General features: G+C 31.5%; 2 protein-coding genes across 3 annotated transcripts; one reads left to right on the top strand and one right to left on the bottom strand.

Annotated features, from left to right (window-relative positions):
• Window positions 1-2,303: 2,303 nt before the first annotated feature.
• Window positions 2,304-7,589, bottom strand: LOC114314763 (putative amino acid permease 7). Of its 2 annotated transcripts, none has more exons than XM_028261243.2 (7): window positions 7,259-7,589; window positions 5,816-6,052; window positions 5,621-5,714; window positions 5,151-5,365; window positions 4,664-4,797; window positions 4,317-4,544; window positions 2,304-2,777 (listed from the first exon to the last, which is right to left on the bottom strand). In XM_028261243.2, exons 1-7 carry the CDS (start codon window positions 7,341-7,343, stop codon window positions 2,376-2,378), a joined length of 1,395 nt encoding a protein of 464 aa, XP_028117044.2. In that variant the 5' UTR covers window positions 7,344-7,589; the 3' UTR covers window positions 2,304-2,375. The 2 variants fall into 2 exon arrangements, with proteins under 2 accessions (XP_028117044.2, XP_028117045.2); XM_028261244.2 differs by having other exon boundaries at window positions 6,927-7,410.
• Window positions 7,590-19,836: 12,247 nt separating this feature from the next.
• Window positions 19,837-22,918, top strand: LOC114314765 (small nuclear ribonucleoprotein SmD1a). The gene is made up of 4 exons (XM_028261247.2): window positions 19,837-19,992; window positions 20,107-20,183; window positions 22,419-22,610; window positions 22,690-22,918. The coding sequence occupies exons 1-4, from the start codon at window positions 19,979-19,981 to the stop codon at window positions 22,752-22,754; spliced, it is 348 nt and encodes a 115-aa protein (XP_028117048.1). The 5' UTR covers window positions 19,837-19,978; the 3' UTR covers window positions 22,755-22,918.
• The last annotated feature ends 949 nt before the right edge of the window (window positions 22,919-23,867 follow it).

Here is a 23,867-nt window from a genome sequence, read left to right as displayed (position 1 = left end):
TTGATGCCGGAGATAGAGGGGTGTTCCCAGGTATTTAAACCATCGTTGCTAAATCTTTAAAACCCGCAACGGTCAGATTTTGATTTTGCTGGCCCAACGGTTAGATTTCCATTCATTATTGTGGATTTTATTATTATTATTATTATAAAATTAATCTAAACGCCTTTGTTGATATAATGGCTTCGTTTGCCAAGTTGCTATTGTAATAGGATATTTTAGTTTTTGGTTATTTTAGTAAGTTAAAATTTTTGTGTTTGGAAAAGTGATTGGATTTTTTATGGTTGGATGTGATATTTATAAGAGAAAAAGTAAAATGATTATAAATTTTATGTGATATTTTGTCTCATTAACTATTTTAACTTATTTTATCTTTTTGTGAATTTTAACCTAAATTAAGTTATTTCTTTTCTTTCCAAACACCCCCACTGTATAGATTTTGCCTCCTTAATTTTGAGATGGGTAAGTAATGATATGTATATACACACAATTTTCAATGCAGAATTTACATATGGTGTGATATTTTGTGATTTTTTCACTCTTTCATTTTACAAACTCATGAAATTTTTTATCCTTCAACTACAACAATAAATTATTTTAGGGCAAATTACAAACACCCCCTAGAGATTTGGTAAAAATACAGATTTCCTCCTGAAGTTTGAGAAATTACATCCCGCCCCTTGAGATTTATATTTTCATAACAAATTGTCTTCTGAGGTTTTTATTTTCATACAGATTCTCTCCTAATTTTTTCTAATTTGTTATGAAAATTTGACTCTCAGGGAGTAATTTGTAATTTTTCAAATCTCAGGGAGAAATCTGTATTTTTACCAAATCTCGAGAGGGTATTTATAATTTGCCCATTATTTTATAATTGAGATTGTCGCATGTGGTCTTTGGTCAATGATCAAAAATAATTGAGATTGTCAAAATATACAAATTTATAAATAAAAAGAATAACATGATATTTGTTAATAGTTAATAAGTCTTATGCATAATTAACTAATATATATATATATATATACACATGTATGTGTAATTTCATTTCTTTTACATTTTACATTCTTTTACAAATTTAAAATTCAAAATTAGTATTTATCTGGCACATAAGAAAGTATACAAAAAAATATTCCAAGTCTCGTTAACATGTCTTTGGGATGCAACAAAAAAAAAAAAGAACAAAAAAATTTCAAGCACACGGGATAATTTGAGTAATGATTGAGACCCCACTCTTACAAGACCTTCATAAATCTGGATTACTCATGATATGAACCTCACACATACATGAAGGGTCAAGATCACTTTGAGAGTGTGGGAATCATCTCAAAAGGATCCCGAACATTTCCCATTAAATTAATCAAATTAGATGGGGGCATTTATTTATTTTTAGATAGGCAGATTAGGTGGTTGGAATGGCAGCAACATCACAATATTTCTCAAAAAAAGAAAAAAAAAATAGAGTCAAGAATATGATTTTTAATTATAAAATTGCTGTTGTCACTATATGATTTTTAATTTTAGCTTTCAGTTTTATCCAAAAAAAAATTACATATATAAATTCAATGAGACGGAAGGTTATACTAGGTTGACTATTAGGTGGGAAAAAAACAAAAGATGACAGATTGTTAGAACCCAACTAGCTTTCAAACAATATCTTCAATGAGGAGGAAGCTATGTAACATTTTTTCCCCTATTTAAAAAAAGGATAAATTACAAATATACCTTTTAAAATTTACTTAAAATATAGATTATCTTATGTGGTATGAAAAATTATAAATATCCTTTTTAAAAATTTTTATTTAACAGAATTAATTAAAAAAAAATAATTCATAATTGTTCTCCTATACAATAATAAAATTACTTAAATTATTAATTAAAATATATTTTTAACATCATTAAAAACTATTAATTGACTTGATAATTTATTAATAAAAGTAATGATTTATAATGAAATTAGAAATCTCAAGAGGTAGAATGTTATTTTTAAAATCACAGAGAACGATTCGTATTTTAATTGAACTTTAAGGGGTGTATTTATAATTTACCCTTAAAAAAAGTACCATTCAAATACTCATGTATCCACTAATTTCAAGCAGCAAATAGAAAAAACAAATAAATAAATCAATAGTATCTATCTTGTAACGACTTTAGTATTTAATCTCTCTCTTTTTGCCGACTAAAGATTTCAAATATGATAAAATTGCATGCATAATGCGTACACTGAGTATTATTCAATTAAAAAATGTATATTTAGTAAAAACTCACTTACAAAACCCAAAACAATAAAAATGCCATACATCTCTCAATTGTAAGAGAACCTTTGTATGAATTTTATTGATCTATTCCAAATTTTGAAAAAACTTATACATACTAGAGTTTTAGCTCCATTTTGCAGCTATAAGTCCTTCAACTGACCCAACGAAGGCCAATATTGAGACAATCAAGCAAGCATAGCTAATAGTTTGAAGAACAACCCACTGTGTTGTCCAAGCCCTAATCTTCCTCTGCACAAAATACATTTCCACAGGGAAATATATAGCCAAAGGCCAAAAGTTGAAGGCCCCCAAGACCCCCAAAACTTGATTGAAGTAAGGGAAGGCCATTGCAATCACAGTTGTCGATACAACGTAAAAGGTCCGAAAACATAGCCTAAAAGGATTCAATTGAAAAGCCGGCAACAATGGGAGTTTAAAGGGATAGAAATTATTCACGAATCCGTTGTTTGGGAACTTCTCGCTGAACCATCTTTCTGTAAATCCAAACAATGGCTGACTGTATACCTAGCAAACAAATGTAAATGAAATTGGTCATAATATTCGTAAAAGACAACAAAAAAAATACGAAAAACTTATACATAATGATGTGGTTGTATCGTGAAACTTTCACTATTAAACAAATGAGTCAATCAAAATGCCTTTTTAATTGCAAAAATCCCACTGTCATATCATTCCGTTGAAAGATTTGGTAAAAAGTCATGGAAGAATTGAGAATTTTTACCTAGAAACTGAAAATTGGGATGAAACTGTGAAATTCATCTAAAATGTTAGTGTATAATTGTAATATTAATATTAGTGTATAGCTTTAATTATTAGCACTTTACTTTATTCTTTATGCTTTATTCTTTATGCTTTCGGTGAGCATCCAATGCACCATAATTCTCTCTATAAAGAGAGTGCCTTCTCTTTGTAATTCACACATTGTATTGACAGACAAATAATACATTGTCTCTCTCTCTCTCTCTCTCTCTCTCTATATCCTCTCTCACTTTCTCAAACTATCATTTCATGGTATCAGAGCCCAGTAATACAATTCTAGCATTCTTCAATTTTGGTGCCTAGTCCCGTACACAGTGGAACTACACCAAACAGCTCGGAATCTCCTTACGATTCCAACGGCACCAAGCCCGTCACCAGAAACTCTCTCACGCGCTCTCACGCGCCGCCTCTTTGCTCGGCGCGTCTCTGCTTCAGTTGCCACGCTCACACGCGCCTTCCACTCTGCCCTTTCGTGCGCCGCACCTGCTACCGTGCACCCGCGTGCGCCATTCGTCTACCGTGAGCCGCGCGTACGCCGTTCCGCTATTGTGCACCCGCGTACGCCGTTCCGCTATTGTACACCCGCGTGCGCCATTCTGCTACTATACGCCGCACGCCCTCTCTGCTACCGTGCGCCGCACGCCCTCTCTGCTAACGTGCGCCGCTGACATCATTTTCCATCCTGCTGAATTTGCCCAAATGGTCCACACCCAATTCTCCAAAGTCATCAAAAATTTTCGCTCTGACAATGCTATGGAATATCGGGATTCAGATTTCCTTTCCTTTCTTCAGCATCATGGTACACTGCCTTATCGTTCTTGTGCTGGCACGTCCCAGCAAAATGGCCGTGCTGAACGCAAACATAGGCATATTCTTGACACTACCCGCGCTTTTCTTCTCTCTTCTTCCTGCTCTGAAGAATTTTGATGACTATGGAGAATTGGGTGTGGACCATTTTCCATCCTGCTGACATCATCTTTATGCTTTCGGTGAGCATCCAATGCACCATAATTCTCTCTATAAAGAGAGTGCCTTCTCTTTGTAATTCACACATTGTATTGACAGACAAATAATACATTGTCTCTCTCTCTCTCTATCCTCTCTCACTTTCTCAAACTATCATTTCATAAAAAATCTCAGTTTCACAAAACTGAGAAATTTCTCAGTTTTTAACCCAATTTCACATTCATTATGAATTTTGGTCGATAGATCTCGGCAACTAGGTTCCTAGCGTTTTCCGCAAAATATAACACAATCAAGTTGACATGGAATAGGTAGTGGTACCTGATATCCTCCAACTAGATGTAGAATAATGCAAGCATTAGCAAAATCAATGAGCCAATAGGGCTCATAGAATCCAAATCCCGTTAAGAGGTTCCCCGGTGTATCACTCCCAAAGGCTGCATATCCAAAGCATCCACAGCAGAGGTAGAAACATGTGGTAATGCAGATAGAAGCAGTAGAAGCCTTCTTCATGGTCTGGTTTTCTGGGGGAGGTGTCTTCAAAGTGTCCTTCATTGCAGCAAAGGAATCACAATTACTTTTGCATTCAAGTTCAATGTATCTTTCTTCTTACCAGCTTTTTTTTTTTTCAATGACTGGATTTAGAATTTACGTTGCTCGAAACATACCTGTATCTCAAAAAGAATGATTGAATATGGATAGGCAAAAGCTATATCTCCAAGTGCCTGAAGGATCAACCATAGTTTGTCAACTGCACTGTCAGCTGAGACTCCTCCAATGCTCCCTTTGATCTCCCCGTTTTCTGCAATTGCAAAAATAAGAAACTTTTGATGTCTACACAGCTGCATTTCTGGTTGAAATGTCAAAATTGTCGTTTTCTGTACGGTTTTTGAAGAAGTAGAACAAGACCTTTTGTTCCATGGCATAATGATATTGCTCTAATTAACCAAAATGGCATCATTGTTTCTTGTAAACTGGAGGCTGTGAATTCCACATTACTATGTTTGGATCTTGGATTTTAAGGAGGCTGTTAATGTTTTATGGGTAACCAACAACTTTATTTATTTTTTAAAACTCCCTTTCTTTTACAACTTTCACAAATTCAAGATCCATAGTGTATAAGAAAGAAAAAAATAAGACAATTCTAAGGCATACCAATAACTTTTGCAATGCCAAGTCCCAATCCGATGAACGAGTAGGAGAAGGACATGATTGCTGCAACAACAGAGAGCCATGCCATGTTATGGAAATCTGGTATCTGAGACACTACAATCTGAACAGCTCCGAATAGCAGCATATACAAAGTATCCCCATACTCGCATGGAGCCTCATGCCCTTCTTTGTGGTAACAATCTGATCTTTCAATTGCTCTGCATCAATTACACAATAACCAAATATCATAAATCATCTATTAATTTGAACTCAACTGAAAAATAATTTCCACGTTATCCTGTATCATAAATCTGTTGAGAGTTGTATTGTTCAATTTCTAAACTAGATGTTGTTAGTTAGCATTCGATAAAGTTTACATTTGGCTACCCAAAAAGTAAATAAAAATGAAAGAGTCCGTTTTGCACTAAATAATAGAAAGCGGGGTGATTTTTCCATTTCTATTAGATGCTTACTTCACACTGGCAGCAGCTGTGATAGTATATGCAATTCCACAACCATATAAGCTCTCCTGAAAAAACAATACGCAAAATCGTTTGCTGTTCTCTCCTGAAAATTAAGCATTGATATTTGTTTTCAATTTCCCCCTCCACTAATCCATGATCCAAACACATCTTGAACTCTAAAGCAGTGAAAAACCGGGCACTGACCTAAATACAACTTAACAGCTTCCGTGTAGGATCGGTTTATGGTGAGCCCATGTTCAGGATCAGGACATCTGTAGCAGTCACAGAGAAGGTTTGCAGAAAGGATGGTGATGGCTGCAAAGACCACCATCGTTAGAGGACCGGCAATCCAGCCTAGCTGAGCCGTGCTCCATGCAAGGGACAGTACTCCTGCCCCTATAACTCCAGTTATTATATGCGCCATTGCAGTCCATACCGTCCCTGCAGAACATATACACACGTTTATATAACAAAACTGTATTCAATTGCAACAAACTAATTGTTTCACCAAAAAAGAAAAAAGAAAAGGTTAACTTAACTAACATGCCAGTGCTAGTCCTATATATCAGCAGCCATTAATACATACCATACACAATCCTATTATGATGACATTAACTTGATGAACCACAACTGATAGGGAAATGCAACTGAAGTGTAGATGTACCGTGCAGGGGTAGAGCCAAGATTTTTATTCAATTGAAGCAAAACTTTACCTTAAATTGTACACAAACTAGTTTACAATTTGATAATCAAAAGAATAAATACTTGGATTTGAACCCTAAATTTCTATACTTTCACACAATATTATGAAAATTGCATCCTATTAATGTTCCGAGTTCAAACCTAATTTGGGTTCACAAAAGTTCAGTCCAAATTTGAGACTTCCCAAATCATAATTTTTAATTTTAAGATATACACATTGAGTTGAGATAAGTTATATTCTTTTATATAATACACACTGCTCAAAACTTTGTCACGCATTTTACCCAAAATACTCCTAAATTGGTAGTTGCCAAAACTCTAAGTAGTTACTGTTAATTAATAGTTTTTTAATTCAATTCTCATTCCTTAAATCGCTCAAAAAATTTAGATGTACAATTATAAATGCATTGCATTTACACCCACCGCTAGTACAAATACATATAACAATTAGTGGTGTAATCTGATTTACAAATAAAAAACAGTGGGGACAAGCAAATTGAAAATAAATTTGAAAACCCATAACTAAAATTGATATAAATTTTCATTTGGGGGCTATAGGGGTAATTTCACGAAAGTCAGTGGAGGCGATTGTCCCCCACTCTGCCCAACTAACCTCCTCCACCACCACCAGCAGTGAATGTACGGAGGCTCCGGGTCGTTCGAGTAAGGTGGTTCTCCGCCGTGTGCGGCGGCGAGCAGACGAAGCTACTGTTTGCATGCGTCGTCTGGTAATTGAACGAACCACCACCAGCTATAGCCCAGCTGCTACCGACCTTCGAATTCAATGTCTTTCAGGGGATTTCTCACAGAATCAGAATTATCATCTTCATTCATTATTTCATAGTTAAAAAACTTCAACCAAGATTGAAAAGAATGAAATCAAGTGCTACCAAATTGAAAAACTTGTGTATGCAATACATGGGAAGTTGAAGAAAGAGTTTTTACCAGTTTTTTTAAAAGGCTCTTCTTCATCAGGGTCATTGAAACTTCCCATTAATGGAGATTGTTGCTCTTCTCCTTCATCCCCCATGACTCTCTCTCTCTCTCTCTCTCTCTAAGTTGAGAGAATTATGGTGAATGTTTGAGGATTCAATTTCACTCTGAAATCAAAACAACTGATTGTAAGTGTGTGTGTGTGAGAGAGAAATCTGGGCCACCTGTTAGATGCATTGTCATGCTATTCACTCGCACGCGGCAGACGATTGTAGCTGCAAAGCGGATGGCGGGTAGCACACCGTTTCCTAACGGGGATTTACTTATAGCCCCGTCACTGTTTAAATTGTCTTTTAAAAAAAAAAAATTTATATAAAACTTTTCAAAATCTCTTAATATTTTAAAATCTATTTATTTTATTATAATACCCTTATATATATATATATATATATATATGTATTAGATTGCAAGCACTCTCTCTCATCTCAATCTCTCTTTTCTCTATTTCGCTCTTGTACGAGCATGAAATAATTCTTTTCGTATGATCCTTTTGATCAAGCTTGCATTCCTCCAAATGATGTCGCTTTACTCCCTGAAAACACAAACATGAGCTAGCCGGCGGGTGTGTGCCAGATACCTCTCTGATGCCTAAGTCAGCAAAATAGACAAATAGACGAAAGTTCTGTGTATTCGAGAATCAAAGTTGTATGTTACCTCCTTCATAGGTTCTGTTATAAGCTTTCATAGGTTCCGTGTGGCACAATCCTAGGAGGACTCTATTCCTCCATGTAGAGTCTTCCTAGGAATCACACTACTGAAAGATAATGCTTATCCTTTAACATCTCCTTCACTGCTTAAACCAAGTGAGATAGTTTTACCTCAGTTAGATGACAGTATGACCGAACTAACCTTTGTCATACTTAATCCAACGCCTTCACTGTAACATGTAGCTTTGTACCTTGGTTTTGTTTGTTGAGATCGCGCTGACAACAACAAGTCTTAATTGAGCTAACAAGGACAAACTCTACCACCAGAAGCCCAAATCTCGGCTCCAAATACTATGACCGAGCTAATAAGCACCATTCCGACCGTAGTGACTGCAATCACTTGGACCGGGCTAACCACAGCCGAGCTAACCCCTCTAACGCAATGGTCTTCTTCACTAAGCCCTTTTTACCTCGGCCCACAAAACGGCCCATCACTACACCTGGGTCTAGTTCGGCCCTAATGCACTTAAAAGCTCCATCTCAGCTTTTACCACTGTTACTCTTCATCGGCGCCATCGATGCCCTCCATCGGCACCACCGCTGCTCACCATGGAACTCTTTCTCTACCATCTTCATCACCACCATCAGTTGTTTTATCCACAACTTCAGATCTGAAATCATTCATTTTCATCGTTGCTAGAAAATGATGATTTGTGACGGTTCACAAACCTCAAATTTGAGATCCTTCACTCTCGCTCTCTATTTGGTTCTAATGGTTCATAATCTCTCTCTCTCTCTATTTGGTTCTAATGGTTCATAATCTCTCTCTCTCTCTCTCTCTTTTTCTTGTTGTTGTTCTTCTTCTTCTCATCCTTCCCCTCCTCTTAATCCTGTATTTTTGAACTCTGTCTCTCTATCTCTCTTTCTTCTTCTCATAATGTTTTGTTATTCCAACAGTAAAATTTTATTCTGGTTTATGACACAATACTCTCCTATAAAACCATCATCGTAACTTGTTTTATAGTAAAATTTTCTTTGAATCATAGTAAATGTAATCCGAAAAAAAAAGAGAGTAAAATTTATTCTGAATCAAAGTAAAATTTACTATGATTCAAAGTAAAATTTTACTGTCATTAAGTAAAATAGCATGTTGTTAACTAGAATAAAATTTTACTGACGAACCAGTGTCAAATTTTACTTCTAGATCTATGAATAAACAAACAAAAAACTCTTGATTTTTCGTTGCAATATATCGATTTCTCATTTTTCTGTCAAATCTAAGGTAGCGTTTGCTAGAGTTTTCTAAATATGATTTGAGAATAGAGTTATATTTTGAGTTTGTGAGTTTTAGAATTATGATTTAAGTATGAAAATTTTGTTTGGTCATGAGTTTTGAAAAGAGTTTTAGAGGGAGATTTGAGTTTTTGAAATTAGAAAGTTATTGGATTCAAAAATTTATATCTCATAACCAAACCAAAATTCTATTCAAAGCTTATTTAAAAAAGAAAAATAGAAAATATTTTTTATTTACAATATAAAAATAACAAGTGCCAAAAAAAAAGAAAAAGAATACTATTCCGGCCAACCAGCTGGACGTCCAGGAGGACGACCAGGTTAGCCAAATTTTCCCGCTTGAAAAGGAGTTTTCAAAAGTGGGTGTGGAATTATAATTTGAAAGCTCAAAACAAACACCACACTCAAATCAGTGGGTAGAAATGTATTTGGAACACCTAACCAAACACAGCTTAAGTTTTTTTTTTTTTTAAATCTCAAATTTGAAGTTATTGATCTCAAATATAAGTTCGTAGATATTAAATCTGAGATGGTGGTTGTTTGACAAAAAAAATGGTGGTTGCCAGTCGATGGTGAGGATGAGTAATGCCTATAGACAATGAAAATCGCGAAGACGATGAACAACCATCGAGTTTGTGAAGGGAGAGAAAGAGAGAGCTGTAAAAAAAAAGGTGAACAAAGAGAGGGTATAATAGTCAAATAAAATATTTAAATAATAAATTTTGTCTTTCATACAGAAATTTATAATTATGAGGGGGTTTTATAAGTATCCTTCCCCCCCCATTTAACAAGAAAATGAAATTAGGAAGGGTTTATGACTAAATTTCTCTTTCCTAACTGGAAGAACCATGCTACAAAATTTGTTTTACCATCATTTAATTATAATAATTTTTTTTTTGTTTTTTCAAAAACTCTTGATTCGTGAAAATTATTTTTAAAAAAATTTAATAAGTAAAGAGAAATACTAGTGACAAAGAATTTGGTATTTTTTATTTTTTAAATGAGGTGGTTTTTCTCAACTTGTATTTTAATAAAAAATCTCGTGATCTTATTTCCGTGTTACATGGAAGAGCTGATAAGTAAATTTTTTAAATTGCTAGTTGTGTGAACTTTTAATTTAACCAACTCTAATTTTTTATAATTTTTTCCCAATGTTTATTTTAATTTTATTCTTCACATGTGAATAAATTTTAACAAATAAAAGTATTTTTTTTTAAAAATTCTAACATGAACATTTTTAATCTATAACAGACACCATTGGCATTTGATAAAAATACAGAAAAATACAAATTAACATTTAAAAGTTCTATTTTGGATCCGAAATGCTGACATTTTTGCTAATGAGATGGTGTGTGTGATTTAAATTGAGAAGTAAAATAGTATTTTCATTGAATAAAATATGATTTAATTGTTTAAATTAAAATTTGACAAAACTCAATAATAATTTCAAGAAAAAATTATGCAGCAATATTTCAGAGAGCATGTGACAATGAACATTTTTCAATCTTCGTTTGTATTAGTTGACATGATACTTTGAATGAAAGATGAAAGATACACTTTATAATATTGCAGTGCAATTTGGTTCAAGTGACGTACAAAATTAGATAAATCACTCAAAATTAATTAATAAAATTAAAAACATAAAATTGTGACATTGTCGCAGTGATTACAGTAATTCTTTTTAAATCAAGGAAAGTTAGGTGAGTTTGGACCAAATAATTTAGGGGAAAACTTGAGAAGAGTGGTGTTACTTAGTGTATCTTTATTATAAGTTAAAAATTGATAATTTAAAAATAAAAATAAAAATAAAAAGCATTTCAGTAATCAATTTAAACTAATATTTTTATCTAGTAAGTCATATTAAGGATAAATTATCAATAGGTCTTAGTAATTGGATTTAATTTTTATTAAGTCATATTGAAAATAAGTTCTCGTAAAATTATTACTAAAAATAATTTTTTGTGAATGATTTTTTACATATGTTGTTAAAAATTGACAATTAGTGATTTTTTTTTTTGTCACAGTTTTTATAAATTGTCGCTAAAATTTATAATAAGTGACATTTTTCTATGACGAATTTTTTAAACTGTCGCTAAAAGTTAAAAATTAGTGACTTTTTTGTGACAAATTTTTTAAACTGTTGTTGAAAATTAACAATTAGTAACTTTTTTTAATAGTGTTTGATAAAATAGGGCATTAATTCTTATAGGACCTGTTAAATCCAAATCCATTTATTAAGGCTTACACATAAGTCTCAAAAAATATACTAAGGGCTGGTTTGACAAGTTCAAAATAATTTAAAAAGTCAAAAAGTTACACAAAAAGTAAAAAAGACATTACTATTCACAAATAAAAAATATTAAAAAAATATTTTATATATTTTTATAATACAAAAATTTGATGGATGCTGTCAGCCGTACTTGTGAAGCATGAATGACATTATACACTTTTTGGGGGGGAAAAAAAAAATTACATAGGTAAAGGCACAAAGTTTGATGCTAATGTTGGGCCTTTGGGGCCCACTAAGAGTTCCGTTTTGATAATCTCAACCGTCAATATGTAGAACTCGTCGAGTAATATATGTTTGTAAAAAATCACGTCGGTTGGATATCGTTAACTAAATGATCAAATTAGTTTTGTATAAACAAAACGGATGGTATGATAGTTAATTGTTGAAAAAAACTAATCGATCATGTAGCTATCGATATCCGATCAACTTGATTTTTTACAGGCTTATAATACTCGACAAGTTGTACATATTCCACGGTTCAGATTATTAAAATGGGACCCATGGTGGCCCCCACAGACCGACTATCACTATCCAAACACTTTTCCCCGAAGGAGGCAATTATTTTCTGGATAAGACATGCTGGGGAGCCGATCAGCTATACAACCACTCATCTTTTTTCCACTATACACTTTATTTATACAATTTTTTATTACACATTAAAAGTTAACTCAAAATTCATATTTTTTTTTCAATTTTTTAGTTCAAAAAGACAAAAGGTACACTTATTTAAGACACTTCAAACAATATAAACTCTAAAATAAATAAAAAAATATAAACAACTCAAATAACTTACATAATTTCAATATAACACGCAAGTAGTGTTCTTCGAATCCTGAACCCAAAGGTCTACGTTTTGACAAATGAAGAGTTAAAATGATAACGAAATTGGTGGAGGATTACAAGGCATTGAAAACAATTGGTCGAAAAAGGGGTGATCATTTAGTATTTTCAAAATATAAATATATGATATTTTATAAAATTTTAATTGGTAAAAAGATGTAGAGATTCACGATTTATATTAAAAATAAAAAAATAATATAAAATTAAGTAATTAATGATTGACTTAAAATATGAACAGTTATAAAATTATTGAGTAATTTTCCCGAAACAAGATTGTTACGCAAAGTCGTTGTTACGCAACATGTCAACTCAGTACCATACATGCATGGAAATGGAAAGGTAGTTGGTGGTCTTTGTAAGCATCCCTTGCTTGCTTGATATTCCTACCCCCAACCCAACTAACAACGGCAAAGATAGGTGAGATTTTGTCCTAATATATATGAGATCAAAATTGTATCGTCTAGTTTGTATAGTGGATTAATTTTTTAGTACTATTTTGATTATTTAAATTATTTATATTTTAAAATTTATTGACTATATTATTTATATAAAAAATCAAATCAATCAGATTACGAAAACTACATGTTTGAATCAATTTTATATGAATAGTTTATTTTCTTATCATTCATTTTTTCAATACAAAATTAATTTGAACACGTAGTCATCGTTATCCAATCGACTTGATTTTTTACATAAATAATATACTCAACGAATCATAAAATATAAATAGTTCGAATTATCGAAACGAGACTCAAAAGTAGATCTCCGGTACATATTGGACGGGTCTAATCTTAATCTCCAACTGGAGCCAAGCTAAACCCTATCTAATTTATTAGCTCAAGGTTATCAAAAACGACTCCTATGTTTTACTGGAAGACTTTCTTTTATTTTATATATATATATATATATATAGAAATAATTATACTAAAATAATAACAATTACCTTGCTTGGTTTTTAGTTTTTTAAAACACTTTTCAGAAAATTCTACTTTCTTATTTTTCGTATTTTTTTGTTTTTATTAAATTTTTTTTATAATTTAAGCATTTTTTTTCCTTTTTAGACACACCTAACATAAATATACCTAAAAAGTAAAAAAATTGTAAAAAAAATCTTTTAAAAATTCACTAACTACCAAAAATATAAAAAAAATACAAGAATTCAGTACATTTTTTATATTTTTATGTATTTATTAATTTTTTAAAATATTTTTTCACAAATTTTTTACTTTTTAGATACATCTAAGTAAGGTGCATCTAAAAAAGTAAAAAAAAAATTAAAATTTTAAAAATATTCACTAAAAATAAAAAAATACAAAAATAAAAAAGTCAATTTTTAAAAAATTTAATCCAAAAAATACAAACCAAACACAATGAATACGTTTTATTAATTCTTAAATACAGTGGATATTGTGACTCTCTTGAAGGTCTAATCCCAAATGGCAGAAACTCCCCTCATGCGGGAGTTGAATTAGGTGGGGGTGGGTAGGATGATTTAATTGACTTTCGCTCACTAAAAAATAAGGGACTTATATGTAGATCCTATTAAATAAATTTATTGTCCAATAAATTTTATAATAATTAATGATATTTTTTATTATATAATATTAAAAAACATTTGTTAACTTTCAACGATAGTTTAAAAATTTTGTCACAAAAATATCATTAATTATAAGTTTTAGCGACAGTTTAAAAAAATCATCACAAAAAATATCACTAATTTTCAAATTTTAGCGATAGTTTAAAAGATTCATCATAGAAAAACCTCACTTATTGTATGTTTTAGTGATAATTTATTAAAATCGTGACAAAAAAGTCATTAATTGTTAATTTTTAGCAATATGTGTAAAAATCATCACAAAAAATTATTTTTAGCGACAATTGTAACAAGACTTATTTTTAATAAGATTTGATGAGAATTAAGTACAACTATTATGACCTATTAATAATTTATACTAAAAAAATATATGTAGTGGGTAGGGGTGGGCGCTGGTCGGTTGCTGCCATGGAACCTCCAATCCGCCATCTGTCCGCCAGATTGGCGGATTGGAGAAAATCAATCTGCATCCGTCCATCAATTCAACGGATGTGGATTAAGCGGATTGGCGGTTTGACGGATTGATACAAATCGATTTGACGGTTTAAAATTTTATAAATTTTCAACAGAATTCAACTTATGTACTTCCTCCAAAAAAAAGAAGAAGAAAGTATTACAGTCAATAACTTAAAAAAATATTACCATTACTGCATGTCACATCCAAAACAAGAAAGTTTGAAACTTTAGAATATCACAATCACTGCATGCCTCATCCGTATACTACAATCACAACTTGCCTCATCCACATAAAGTATTACAATCTGTGGTTCTTAAAATATAAAAACTATTCAAACCACCAAAACCATGAACAGAGCAGTTATCTATTTTTTAAAACAAAAACCAATATTTTCTATTTATTATTTTTAGAGATAGATTTAAAAACCAAAAAATATAAATAAATAATATATTTAATTTTTTCAATTCAAAAAAGATATTCAAGTTGAATTTTTTTTTTCAACCGAATATTTAAACTCCTTTTTAATTGAAAACACAAACAGAATATTTAAACAAACAGAAAACACAAAGTCTTATAAATTACTAGGGGTGCTCGCGGTTTGGCGGTTTAGTTGCGGCCAAAGGAATCTCAAATCCGCCATCCGTCCGCCAAATTAGTGGATTGGAGAAAATCAATTCGTAACCGTCCGCTTATCATCATGTAGCCGTCCATAATGCGGCGGATCGGTTCGGTTCGATCGGTTTTGACATGTCGGTATATTGGCTGCTTACCCCTAATAGTGGATATTTTAAGCTGCTTCTTATGTATATTTATGTATGGGATAAAAAAAAAATGAGTTAAATACATTAATGTTATTTATTTAAGAGTTTGGTTAGGATGAAGGTGATTAAAAATGCGAGAAAGAAAGAAAAAAAAAATCTAATTTTTGTTTAATATGAAAAGATTAAAAACACCATGACCTTTATTTGAATATTTCATTTTAACTAAGCATATAACAAAATAAAATTGTCATTCACTTTAATCAAATGAATCCTAACATGAAACTCACGAGAAAAAAAAGGAAAATAAATGATTATATAAATTATGAGTGAGAAAAAAAATTGTGTTTTTTCCCTTAAGTTTGAATAAATAGAAGGGAAAATTAGTTTAAGATTTCTCTTCCATTTTTAATAATAGAAGAGATCCACAATATTATTTTATAATGTCAAATGGAAGAGATCCACAATATTATTTTGTAATGTCTAAGGTCCCTCAATCCCTGATACGCATATATCACAGAGAAATTTGATTTCTTCAAATCAAACTCCGTTCTGCATTTGGCCAACATCGAAGTTGAGAGCATGCTCCACCACCTCCGCCATCATCTAATCCTTCGCCGTCGTCTGATTCTTCTCTGCCGCTGCCTTCGTCCACCATAGTAGAGAAGAAATTGTGGAGTTTCCTCATGCACCATTGTCGAGAGAGAGCCCCTCTCTTACATCACCCATATTCTCTCTCTTTTTTCTGTAATGGTGATTTTTTTAGAGTAGAGAGCTAATCAATCATCCCTTCCATTCCATTCACAACCCAGTAGTTCCATTGATGTCAATTTGAACCCAAAATGCCGATCAATCAAAACCCTCATCACAATCCCCTATTTCCATATCAAAATTCTCAACTCTTCTTCGCCAACACACTCTCCCTATGAGAACCACCATTCGCAGTCGTCTCAAGCTCGTCGAACAATGCAAAACAACCCAAGTTCACTCTCTCAACATAACTACCACCACCACCACAATCTTTACCACCGCTAGAAAGCCCAACAACCACCACCGCCGTGAAACACAACCACACAATCAGCTCTATTTTGTCGAACTCCAATGAAAACATTTTAGTTTCAGTGTCTGAAATGAAAGTTTGAAGAGATTTGCAAATCAAAGAAATTTGTACAAACCAGTTAAATTTGCAAATTAGATAAATTTGTGCAAACCAGAGAAATTTGTGCAAACTTGAGAAATTTTTTAATTTTCTCTGAATTGAAATTTCTTTGGATTGATGTGTGAAGGACCTTAAATATTATGAAAATATTGAATATCCTTTTTATGCTCTAAAAACTTAATACTAGGGACCCTAAAAAAAATCCCCCTAAATAGAATAGAAGAGAGAATACAAGAATAATTTGTCTTTTACCTTGCATGGTTAATAAAATGGAAACAAAAAAAGTTAGTATTTGTTTTTATATTATAAAAAATAAAAAGAAAGAAGGAAATGTTAAGAAAAGAAAAATGGAAAAATAGTTAGGCAAAAAAATTATCAAAAGGTGATAAATATTATAAATATTAATAATTATAATTATAATTTTTTTATTAATGTGAAATAATTTTTAAAAATTACCATTGATTGATAATTTTTTCAAGAAAAATGCGGAGTCATAATAGGTAATATTTACTTGAATAATTTAGAGAATTCTATTATACACATCCACATATTATATATCTTTAGTTACGTTATTTTTTTCATTAATTATGATTAATTTTTTAATTATGAAATTATTTTGTAATATTTAATTATGATTTTTTTGTTTAATTATAAATTTTTGTCTTTTCCATTTAATTTTACTCTAATTTTTTCACCAACATGCTTCATTGTCAATATCTGTACTTGTCAATGAAAGTTAAACTTTTGTACTATTTTTGTAAGATTTAAAATTTGTCGATGGAGGTAGGGACACTGCAGTCACCGTATCGCTTTTTGGGAACAATCTATTAATTAACCGTTTGGGGGGTGTTTTTTATTTATTTATTTTTATTTTTTATATTATAAAATAAATAAAAATTCTAAATATTTGATTACGTCATTATCTCTATTTATATATATATATATATATATTATAAAAAAAATTAAAATTAAGAGAAATTTATGTATAAATATCAATAAGTAGGCTTATTATTCAATAGATTCTATGATAATTAATGACGTTTCTCATTAAACAATATTTAAAAAATCATTAATTGTTATTTTTTACCGACAGTTTAAAAATTGTCATAAAAAATATCATTAATTATAAGTTTTAGCGACAATTTAAAAAAATCATTACAAAAAAATCACTAATTTTCGATTTTCATTGATAGTTTAAAAAATTCGTTACAAAAAAAAATATTAATTGTAAATTTTAGGGACAAATTATAAAAGTCGGGACAAATAAAGTCATTAATTGTCAATTTTTAGTAACATATATAAAAAATTATTACAAAAAATTATTGTTAACAGCAATTTAATTAAGACTTATTTTCAATAAGACTTTTTGAAAATTAATTTCAACTATTAGAACCTATTGGTAATTTTTCAAAAATTTAAATAATAAATTCTCAAACAAACTCTATAAAAAAATGTGTCATGGTATTATACACGCCTTGTGTGTGTGTTTTTTTAAATTTTATTTTATATATATATATAGAAAAAACCTTATTTGGGGTTGATTACTGCAATATAAGTAATGAAACTTGTGGTATTAATTATCACAAATGTTATAATTAAATTCTATTTTAGTATCTTAGCAAAAAAAATTCTATTTTAGTCATAATTTTTAAAAAGTTCATAATAAAAAAATTAATTAAAGATCTTTTTAATCATAACTGAAAGAATAATACTATATATATCAATTAATATACTAATATTATAATAAATTATAAAATATAATGATCATAACTAACATTATAATAAATTATAATTAAAGGCCATTAATGTCGTAATCAGGATATATGGTACGTATGTGTTGTCGAATTTCCCAAAAAGATTGCCCCTAAAAAAAATTTAAAAAAATAAAAGAATGAGAAACAAAATTCAATTGCTAATTTTTTGGGGGTGTACGAAATTGGTATCACAGTCAGAAACTGATAGGGCAACCCAGGCCTGGTTCTCTCCCTTCAGTTGTAATTGGGCTTAAGACCCACCCCCAAAAGCCCAAAAGAAGAAGGTATTCCCAAAGCAAAAATTGATAAACTAACAGTAGCATTACAAAGCCGAAAAAAAAAGAGAGGAAAGAATAGTATGGCTAGTAAACGTTTAAAAAAAATTAAAAATCAAAGCACATCATTTTTATTTATAAGTGAAAATGGTTTTTAAATTTAAATTTCATAAAATAAATTATTTTCAGAAAAATTAAAGAGTTAATTTGATAAGTGCGACACTCTCTTAATAGACATGATATGATGTTTGGGTTCGAATTTGATTGTTATACCATGCAATTGTTTTGGAGGAAAATTACATTAACCACTTTTAGAGTTTTAAGAAATATTACAAATTTCACAATTTTAACATAATTATACTAACATTATTTTTCATAAGGTTAACTAGAATGGAACTAACACAAATGAAATGAAATTATAAGAACAAATAAATAAAATAAAATTTTATTGTAAAAAAAAAATGACAATATTATTTTGTCTTCCACGTAACTAACAAATTATTATTTACAAAAAAATGAGCGAACTATTTTATAAATTAAAATTCTTAAAAAACCTATCCGTGTAATTTATTGTTAAATTAATTTTTTTTCCAAACAATTTTTTAAAGTAGTTAGTGAAGTAAGTTAGGGACAATTACCAAAAAATATCATAAAATTTAAGCATTATAATAAAACAAAGAAGAATTCGGTTATACACGCTTCACATAAAAAATCTCTATCTAATAATTTTTACCAATAAAATGAATAATGTTAAACATCTTTAAAGATTTATTAAAATTTCTATCAAAACTCTCACATTGTGAGACCCGCATAAAATTTACATGATAGAAAATTGTTTGAGGGCTTGAAATCGTTTGGCTCGAAATCCAAAACGACGTCATTTTGAGTTCTCTTACTGGTAATATGTAATAAAATTCTCTTATCGATAAGATATATTAAAATTCTTTTACCGGTAAGATAATCCAAAACGACGTCGTTTTGAGTTCTCTTACTGATAATATGTAATAAAATTCTCTTATCGGTAAAATATATTACAATTCTTTTACCGGTAAGATAATCCAAAACGACGTTGTTTTGGATTAGGGGCAAATTCGAGCTTGAAAATTTCGAGCCTTGTAACAGCTTTGTTATATGATAGAAGTCTCATACCTATATAAGATATTTAATAAAATTTTGATAAATTTTTGGGTGAGCATTCTCTACAGTCTAGAAGCGAAATCCTTCCCAATTATATAGGCTTAGTTTAGGAAGTGAGTTGATTTTTTAGTTTTTTTGATTTTTTTTTAATTATTTTAGTCTGAAATTAAAAAACTTGATTTGAAAAGGACTTTAAACTTTTTTAATTTTTTTAACTTTTTAGTGAAAAAAAAATTATAATAATTATAAATTAAAATGTGATATTTTATTTTATTAAACTAAAAAACTTATTTTATTTTATTTTTTTAAAAAACTAATTTAGCTACAAACTCACTCTCCCAGTTTGTATAATTCGGTTATCCCGCTTCTTGACCGACCTATCTTCCATTTTGAAACCCTAAAAAAGCAGGAAAGCAAAGTAATAGTGAAGTAAAGTTGATCCTCTCTCAGCTTCTCCTGCAATCGACGATGAAGCTCGTTAGGTCTGTCAATTTTTTCATTTCTACCTTGATTTCATTCATTTGTATGTACAAACCTCTTTAATTTCTTTGTTCTGGAACGCTTCAGTAATTTGATTCCTGGTTCGTCTTCTGTAGATTCTTGATGAAGTTGAACAATGAGACCGTTTCAATCGAGCTAAAAAACGGCACTGTTGTTCACGGAACTATCACAGGTCTTTCTCTCGACTATTTCTTCATTCTTTCGAATCGACTTCATATCGCATTAGGATTTTGTTAAACCCTACGATTTTGTTAATTCGCAACTCTGTGTGGTTTGGCGCAAACTAAGCAATCAAACTTACCATGAAAGCACTGAATCATGCATTGTTTGTGTAAACTTTGATTGGATACTGTAATTTTTCGATTTTGTTTCACTGGTAATGACGAACACGGTTTAGTTTGGTTTGGGATTGCACGAACAAATTGACTTGTGTTGGGAATTTGAGCTCTTTTGGTTTTACTAACCCAAATCCTCTGTCCCACTTTGCTTGCTTTTCCCTCCCAGTCAAAGATCACAACTTCTTGAGGAGTTTGAGACATGAAATTGTTATAATAAATGGTTCACTACATAGCCTGATCTCGAGTAATTTGGGCTGACGCTTGTTGAGTACTTTGATAAGTTTATCGCTACTAGGATGAAAAAATTGTTAAATTACTTGCTGTTATGTATTTTTTTTTTATTGAACTATCCTAAGGCCCTAGAAAGCACGGATACGGGTAGGGTACGATATGGATACGGCGATACGGTAAAATTTGAAAAATTAGGATACGGGTATGGCGGAGATGCTTTCGTAAAAAATATTATTTTTTAAAATTTTTAGTAATGTAGTATGTATAAAAATAAAATCTAAAGCAAAAGACAACTTGATAAAAAAGAAAGATTCCCATGGCCAGAAAGTTTTAACAAATGTGTTTTGATCCTAAAGTATGACCCCTTGTACTTATTTCGACAGTAATTGCATTTAAACTTGGTATTACCACCTCCTCCTCCTATTTTTTTTATTTTTGTAACATAACACAAAAGAGGAGCATGATCATCTTCCATTGGTGTACCACTTGTTGAATCTAAATTTCCCTGTTCCCGAACTTATTTCCTAAAATTTATAAATTTGGTAAAGAAATAAAACAAAACATTAATGTAGTTGTCTTTTGGCATGAACATCAAAAAAAAAATTCAGCAATTCAATTAAATTTAAGCAATTCCAACAATATAGTATCACCCATAACAACCATAATGCAATTCAAATTGGGGGGGGGGGGGGGTTGGGGGAATTTACCCTTTCAATGATAAAAAAAAATACCTTACAAGGCTCCTTGATGTTGTCTTTTGAAGAAATAAAAAGTGAGTACTAGTAGCTTAGCTTAGCTGCAAAAAAAAAAAAGAAAAAAAAAAGAAATAAATTCAAAGGGGTTAGTACAGTGAGAGGGAGAGATAGAGTGAGATTGAGAGCGAGAGAGCGAGAGTGAACCTTGATCGACGACGATGACTTAGAGTTGCTACTGGTCGCGAATCGCGATAGAGACGACGACGACTCCTCCTAAAAGTTGTTGCTACTGTTTGCGATAGAGGTTAGGGTTTGTTTGATTTTTTTGTTTATTTTAAATAGCTTTTGCTATTTTACACTTTGACCCCATTACAAGTTTTTAAAATTATTTTTTCGTCTCGCCGTATCCCGAAAGTATCCCAAGTGTATCCTTGAAGTATCCTCGCGTATCCCAAATGTATCCGAAATTCAAAAAATTAAAAAAAAAAATTGGGATATTTTTTTGCCATATCTGATACGTATTCTGCCGTGTTGAACGCGTATCCATATCCGATACGCGTACGGTGGCCATTTCGGAGTATCCGTGCTTCATAAGGCCAAGTCATTGGTGGACAGTTGTATAATCATTTCATTTTGTTACCCGACAATGAGTTTACTTCTTGGAGGTTTTGTTAGGTGCCTCGCATAATTTTCACTCATATATATTTTCTATTTGATCATCCAATGGCCATAAAAAATGCACAGTTACTTGGTCAGTTTCATTTATATGTTGGTCGTTTTCATATTTTCATTTGGAGTGCTTACGACACATGATATCAGTAGCTGCCAAAAGACCGGATTACATACATGGACTTTTGCTGGTTTTGAAAACTATCACACATTTAGACTAAGCCATCGTTTCCTCCCTTTTACCCAAATTTTCATCAAAATTTCAGGGTGAGCACAAAGAATTTTCACATTAAAGATACACCATGTAATGTAACTAACAAAAGCCTTTCAAAGTTTAGAAATTTTTAGAAATTTCAGGGGGCCTTCAAATGTTGTGTCAAAACCATGAGGAAGAGCGAGAAGGTGCTTTTTTGGAAACACTTGAGAAGTGCAAACACATATATAAGCACTGATGGTTTGGATGGTTTGCTGTAGGTGTGGATATTAGCATGAACACACATTTGAAGACGGTGAAATTGACAGTGAAGGGGAAAAATCCAGTTACTCTTGATCACCTAAGCGTGAGGGGTAACAACATCCGCTACTACATTCTACCTGATAGCTTGAATCTCGAGACTTTGCTGGTGGAAGAGACACCGCGCGTCAAACCCAAAAAGCCCACTGCAGGTATTGCACATAGCACAGTTACTGGCCTTTGGTGCATTGTGTTTATTGGTTTCAATCTTTTCATTTCTTTTAATTTCAGGGAAGCCTTTGGGCCGTGGTCGGGGCCGAGGTCGTGGCCGCGGACGTGGACGTGGTGGCCGATAATCGAGTCGCTCTGGTTTTATTCATTGGAGCACCTGGCTATGTGAAATCAGTAGGTTTGTAAGGAGTGTTTGTTAATGATTGCCAGACCCAAAAGATGGCATTACAACCAACTTTTTCATTTTACTGTTAGCTCTGTTTCTTATATATTGGAAGTGCTTCTCTTATATTCTTTGGCCTTGTTATCAAAGTGGTCTTCCATCTCATGACTTTCTACGAAATTATTTGTTTCAGCTAATCTGTTCGTAACGTCATGATCTATTTTATCCAGTAGAGATCACCGTCAGACTTGATGCATAATTGGATTATGATCTGTTTATAATTTTATGAATCATGAGTTTTCTTTATGCAAAAGAGATTATAGCATCTAGAACCTCTTCAATTATTTGAGTTTTGAAACTTTGTTTTTTTTTTCTTCCTTTTTTACTAGGCTGATGCCAATTTTGACACAATGATAACAAAGGCAGAACATATTTTTCTGTGATTTGTGGTCCCTGAGACCAAAGTGTGGACGAGACACGTTTTTTACTGCTTTGTGATTTGAGAATTTTAGGCTCACCGCTGCACCTAAATTGGCAAGTAAAACTAGGATATTAATTGGCACTAAAATTCTCAACCTGGTTGGAAGCTATATCACAATGCGACTCATCATATTGTTGCAAAAGCTTCCCAGATACAAGCAAATATCACAGCAGATAAAGCATGTTGGCCCCGTTTGGTGTAGCTGTTAAAACAGCTTATAGATTATAACTTAACAGATTATAGATTATGACTTTAATCAGAAGTTGTTAATCTGTTTGGTGTAACTGTTGGATTATAGATTTAAGTTGCTGAATAGTGTTTGTTAAATAAGCTGTGAAATAGTTTTTTTAATTAATTTTTATTTTTTGTTTGTCTACATTTCTCATAAAAAATAATAATAATAATCTATAGTCCATTTGGGTCTTTTTCTATTTTTTAGAATCAGAAGCTGTTTGAAATAAGTTTAACTAAACAGTCCAAAATAACTTTTTCAAAGCTAAAAGTCATAAGTTAACTCTGAAAAGTTGAAACAAACACCCCCGTTATCACCCATTAGCTGAAAATTTATGATTAAAAAAGATGACTAGATGAAGA

The sequence above is a fragment of the Camellia sinensis genome, chromosome 8 (assembly GCF_055761805.1).
Source record: "Camellia sinensis isolate YWXY chromosome 8, ASM5576180v1, whole genome shotgun sequence".
Taxonomy (NCBI): domain Eukaryota; kingdom Viridiplantae; phylum Streptophyta; class Magnoliopsida; order Ericales; family Theaceae; genus Camellia; species Camellia sinensis.
Note: the sequence above shows the minus strand (reverse complement) of the source record. Positions and strands in the feature narration are given on the sequence as shown.

Bases quoted from the DNA above. Each gene is read 5' to 3' on its own strand.
- LOC114314763 (XM_028261243.2), bottom strand. From the start codon at position 7,343: ATGGGGGATGAAGGAGAAGAGCAACAATCTCCATTAATGGGAAGTTTC. The intron at 5,715-5,815 runs GTCAGTGCCCGG...CTTAATTTTCAG, and splicing joins AGCTGTTAAGTTGTATTTAG to GAGAGAACAGCAAACGATTT. The intron at 5,366-5,620 runs GTAAGCATCTAA...TAATTGATGCAG, and splicing joins ACAGCTGCTGCCAGTGTGAA to AGCAATTGAAAGATCAGATT.
- LOC114314765 (XM_028261247.2), top strand. The intron at 20,184-22,418 runs GTCTTTCTCTCG...GGTTTGCTGTAG, and splicing joins TGTTCACGGAACTATCACAG to GTGTGGATATTAGCATGAAC. The intron at 22,611-22,689 runs GTATTGCACATA...TTTTAATTTCAG, and splicing joins ACCCAAAAAGCCCACTGCAG to GGAAGCCTTTGGGCCGTGGT.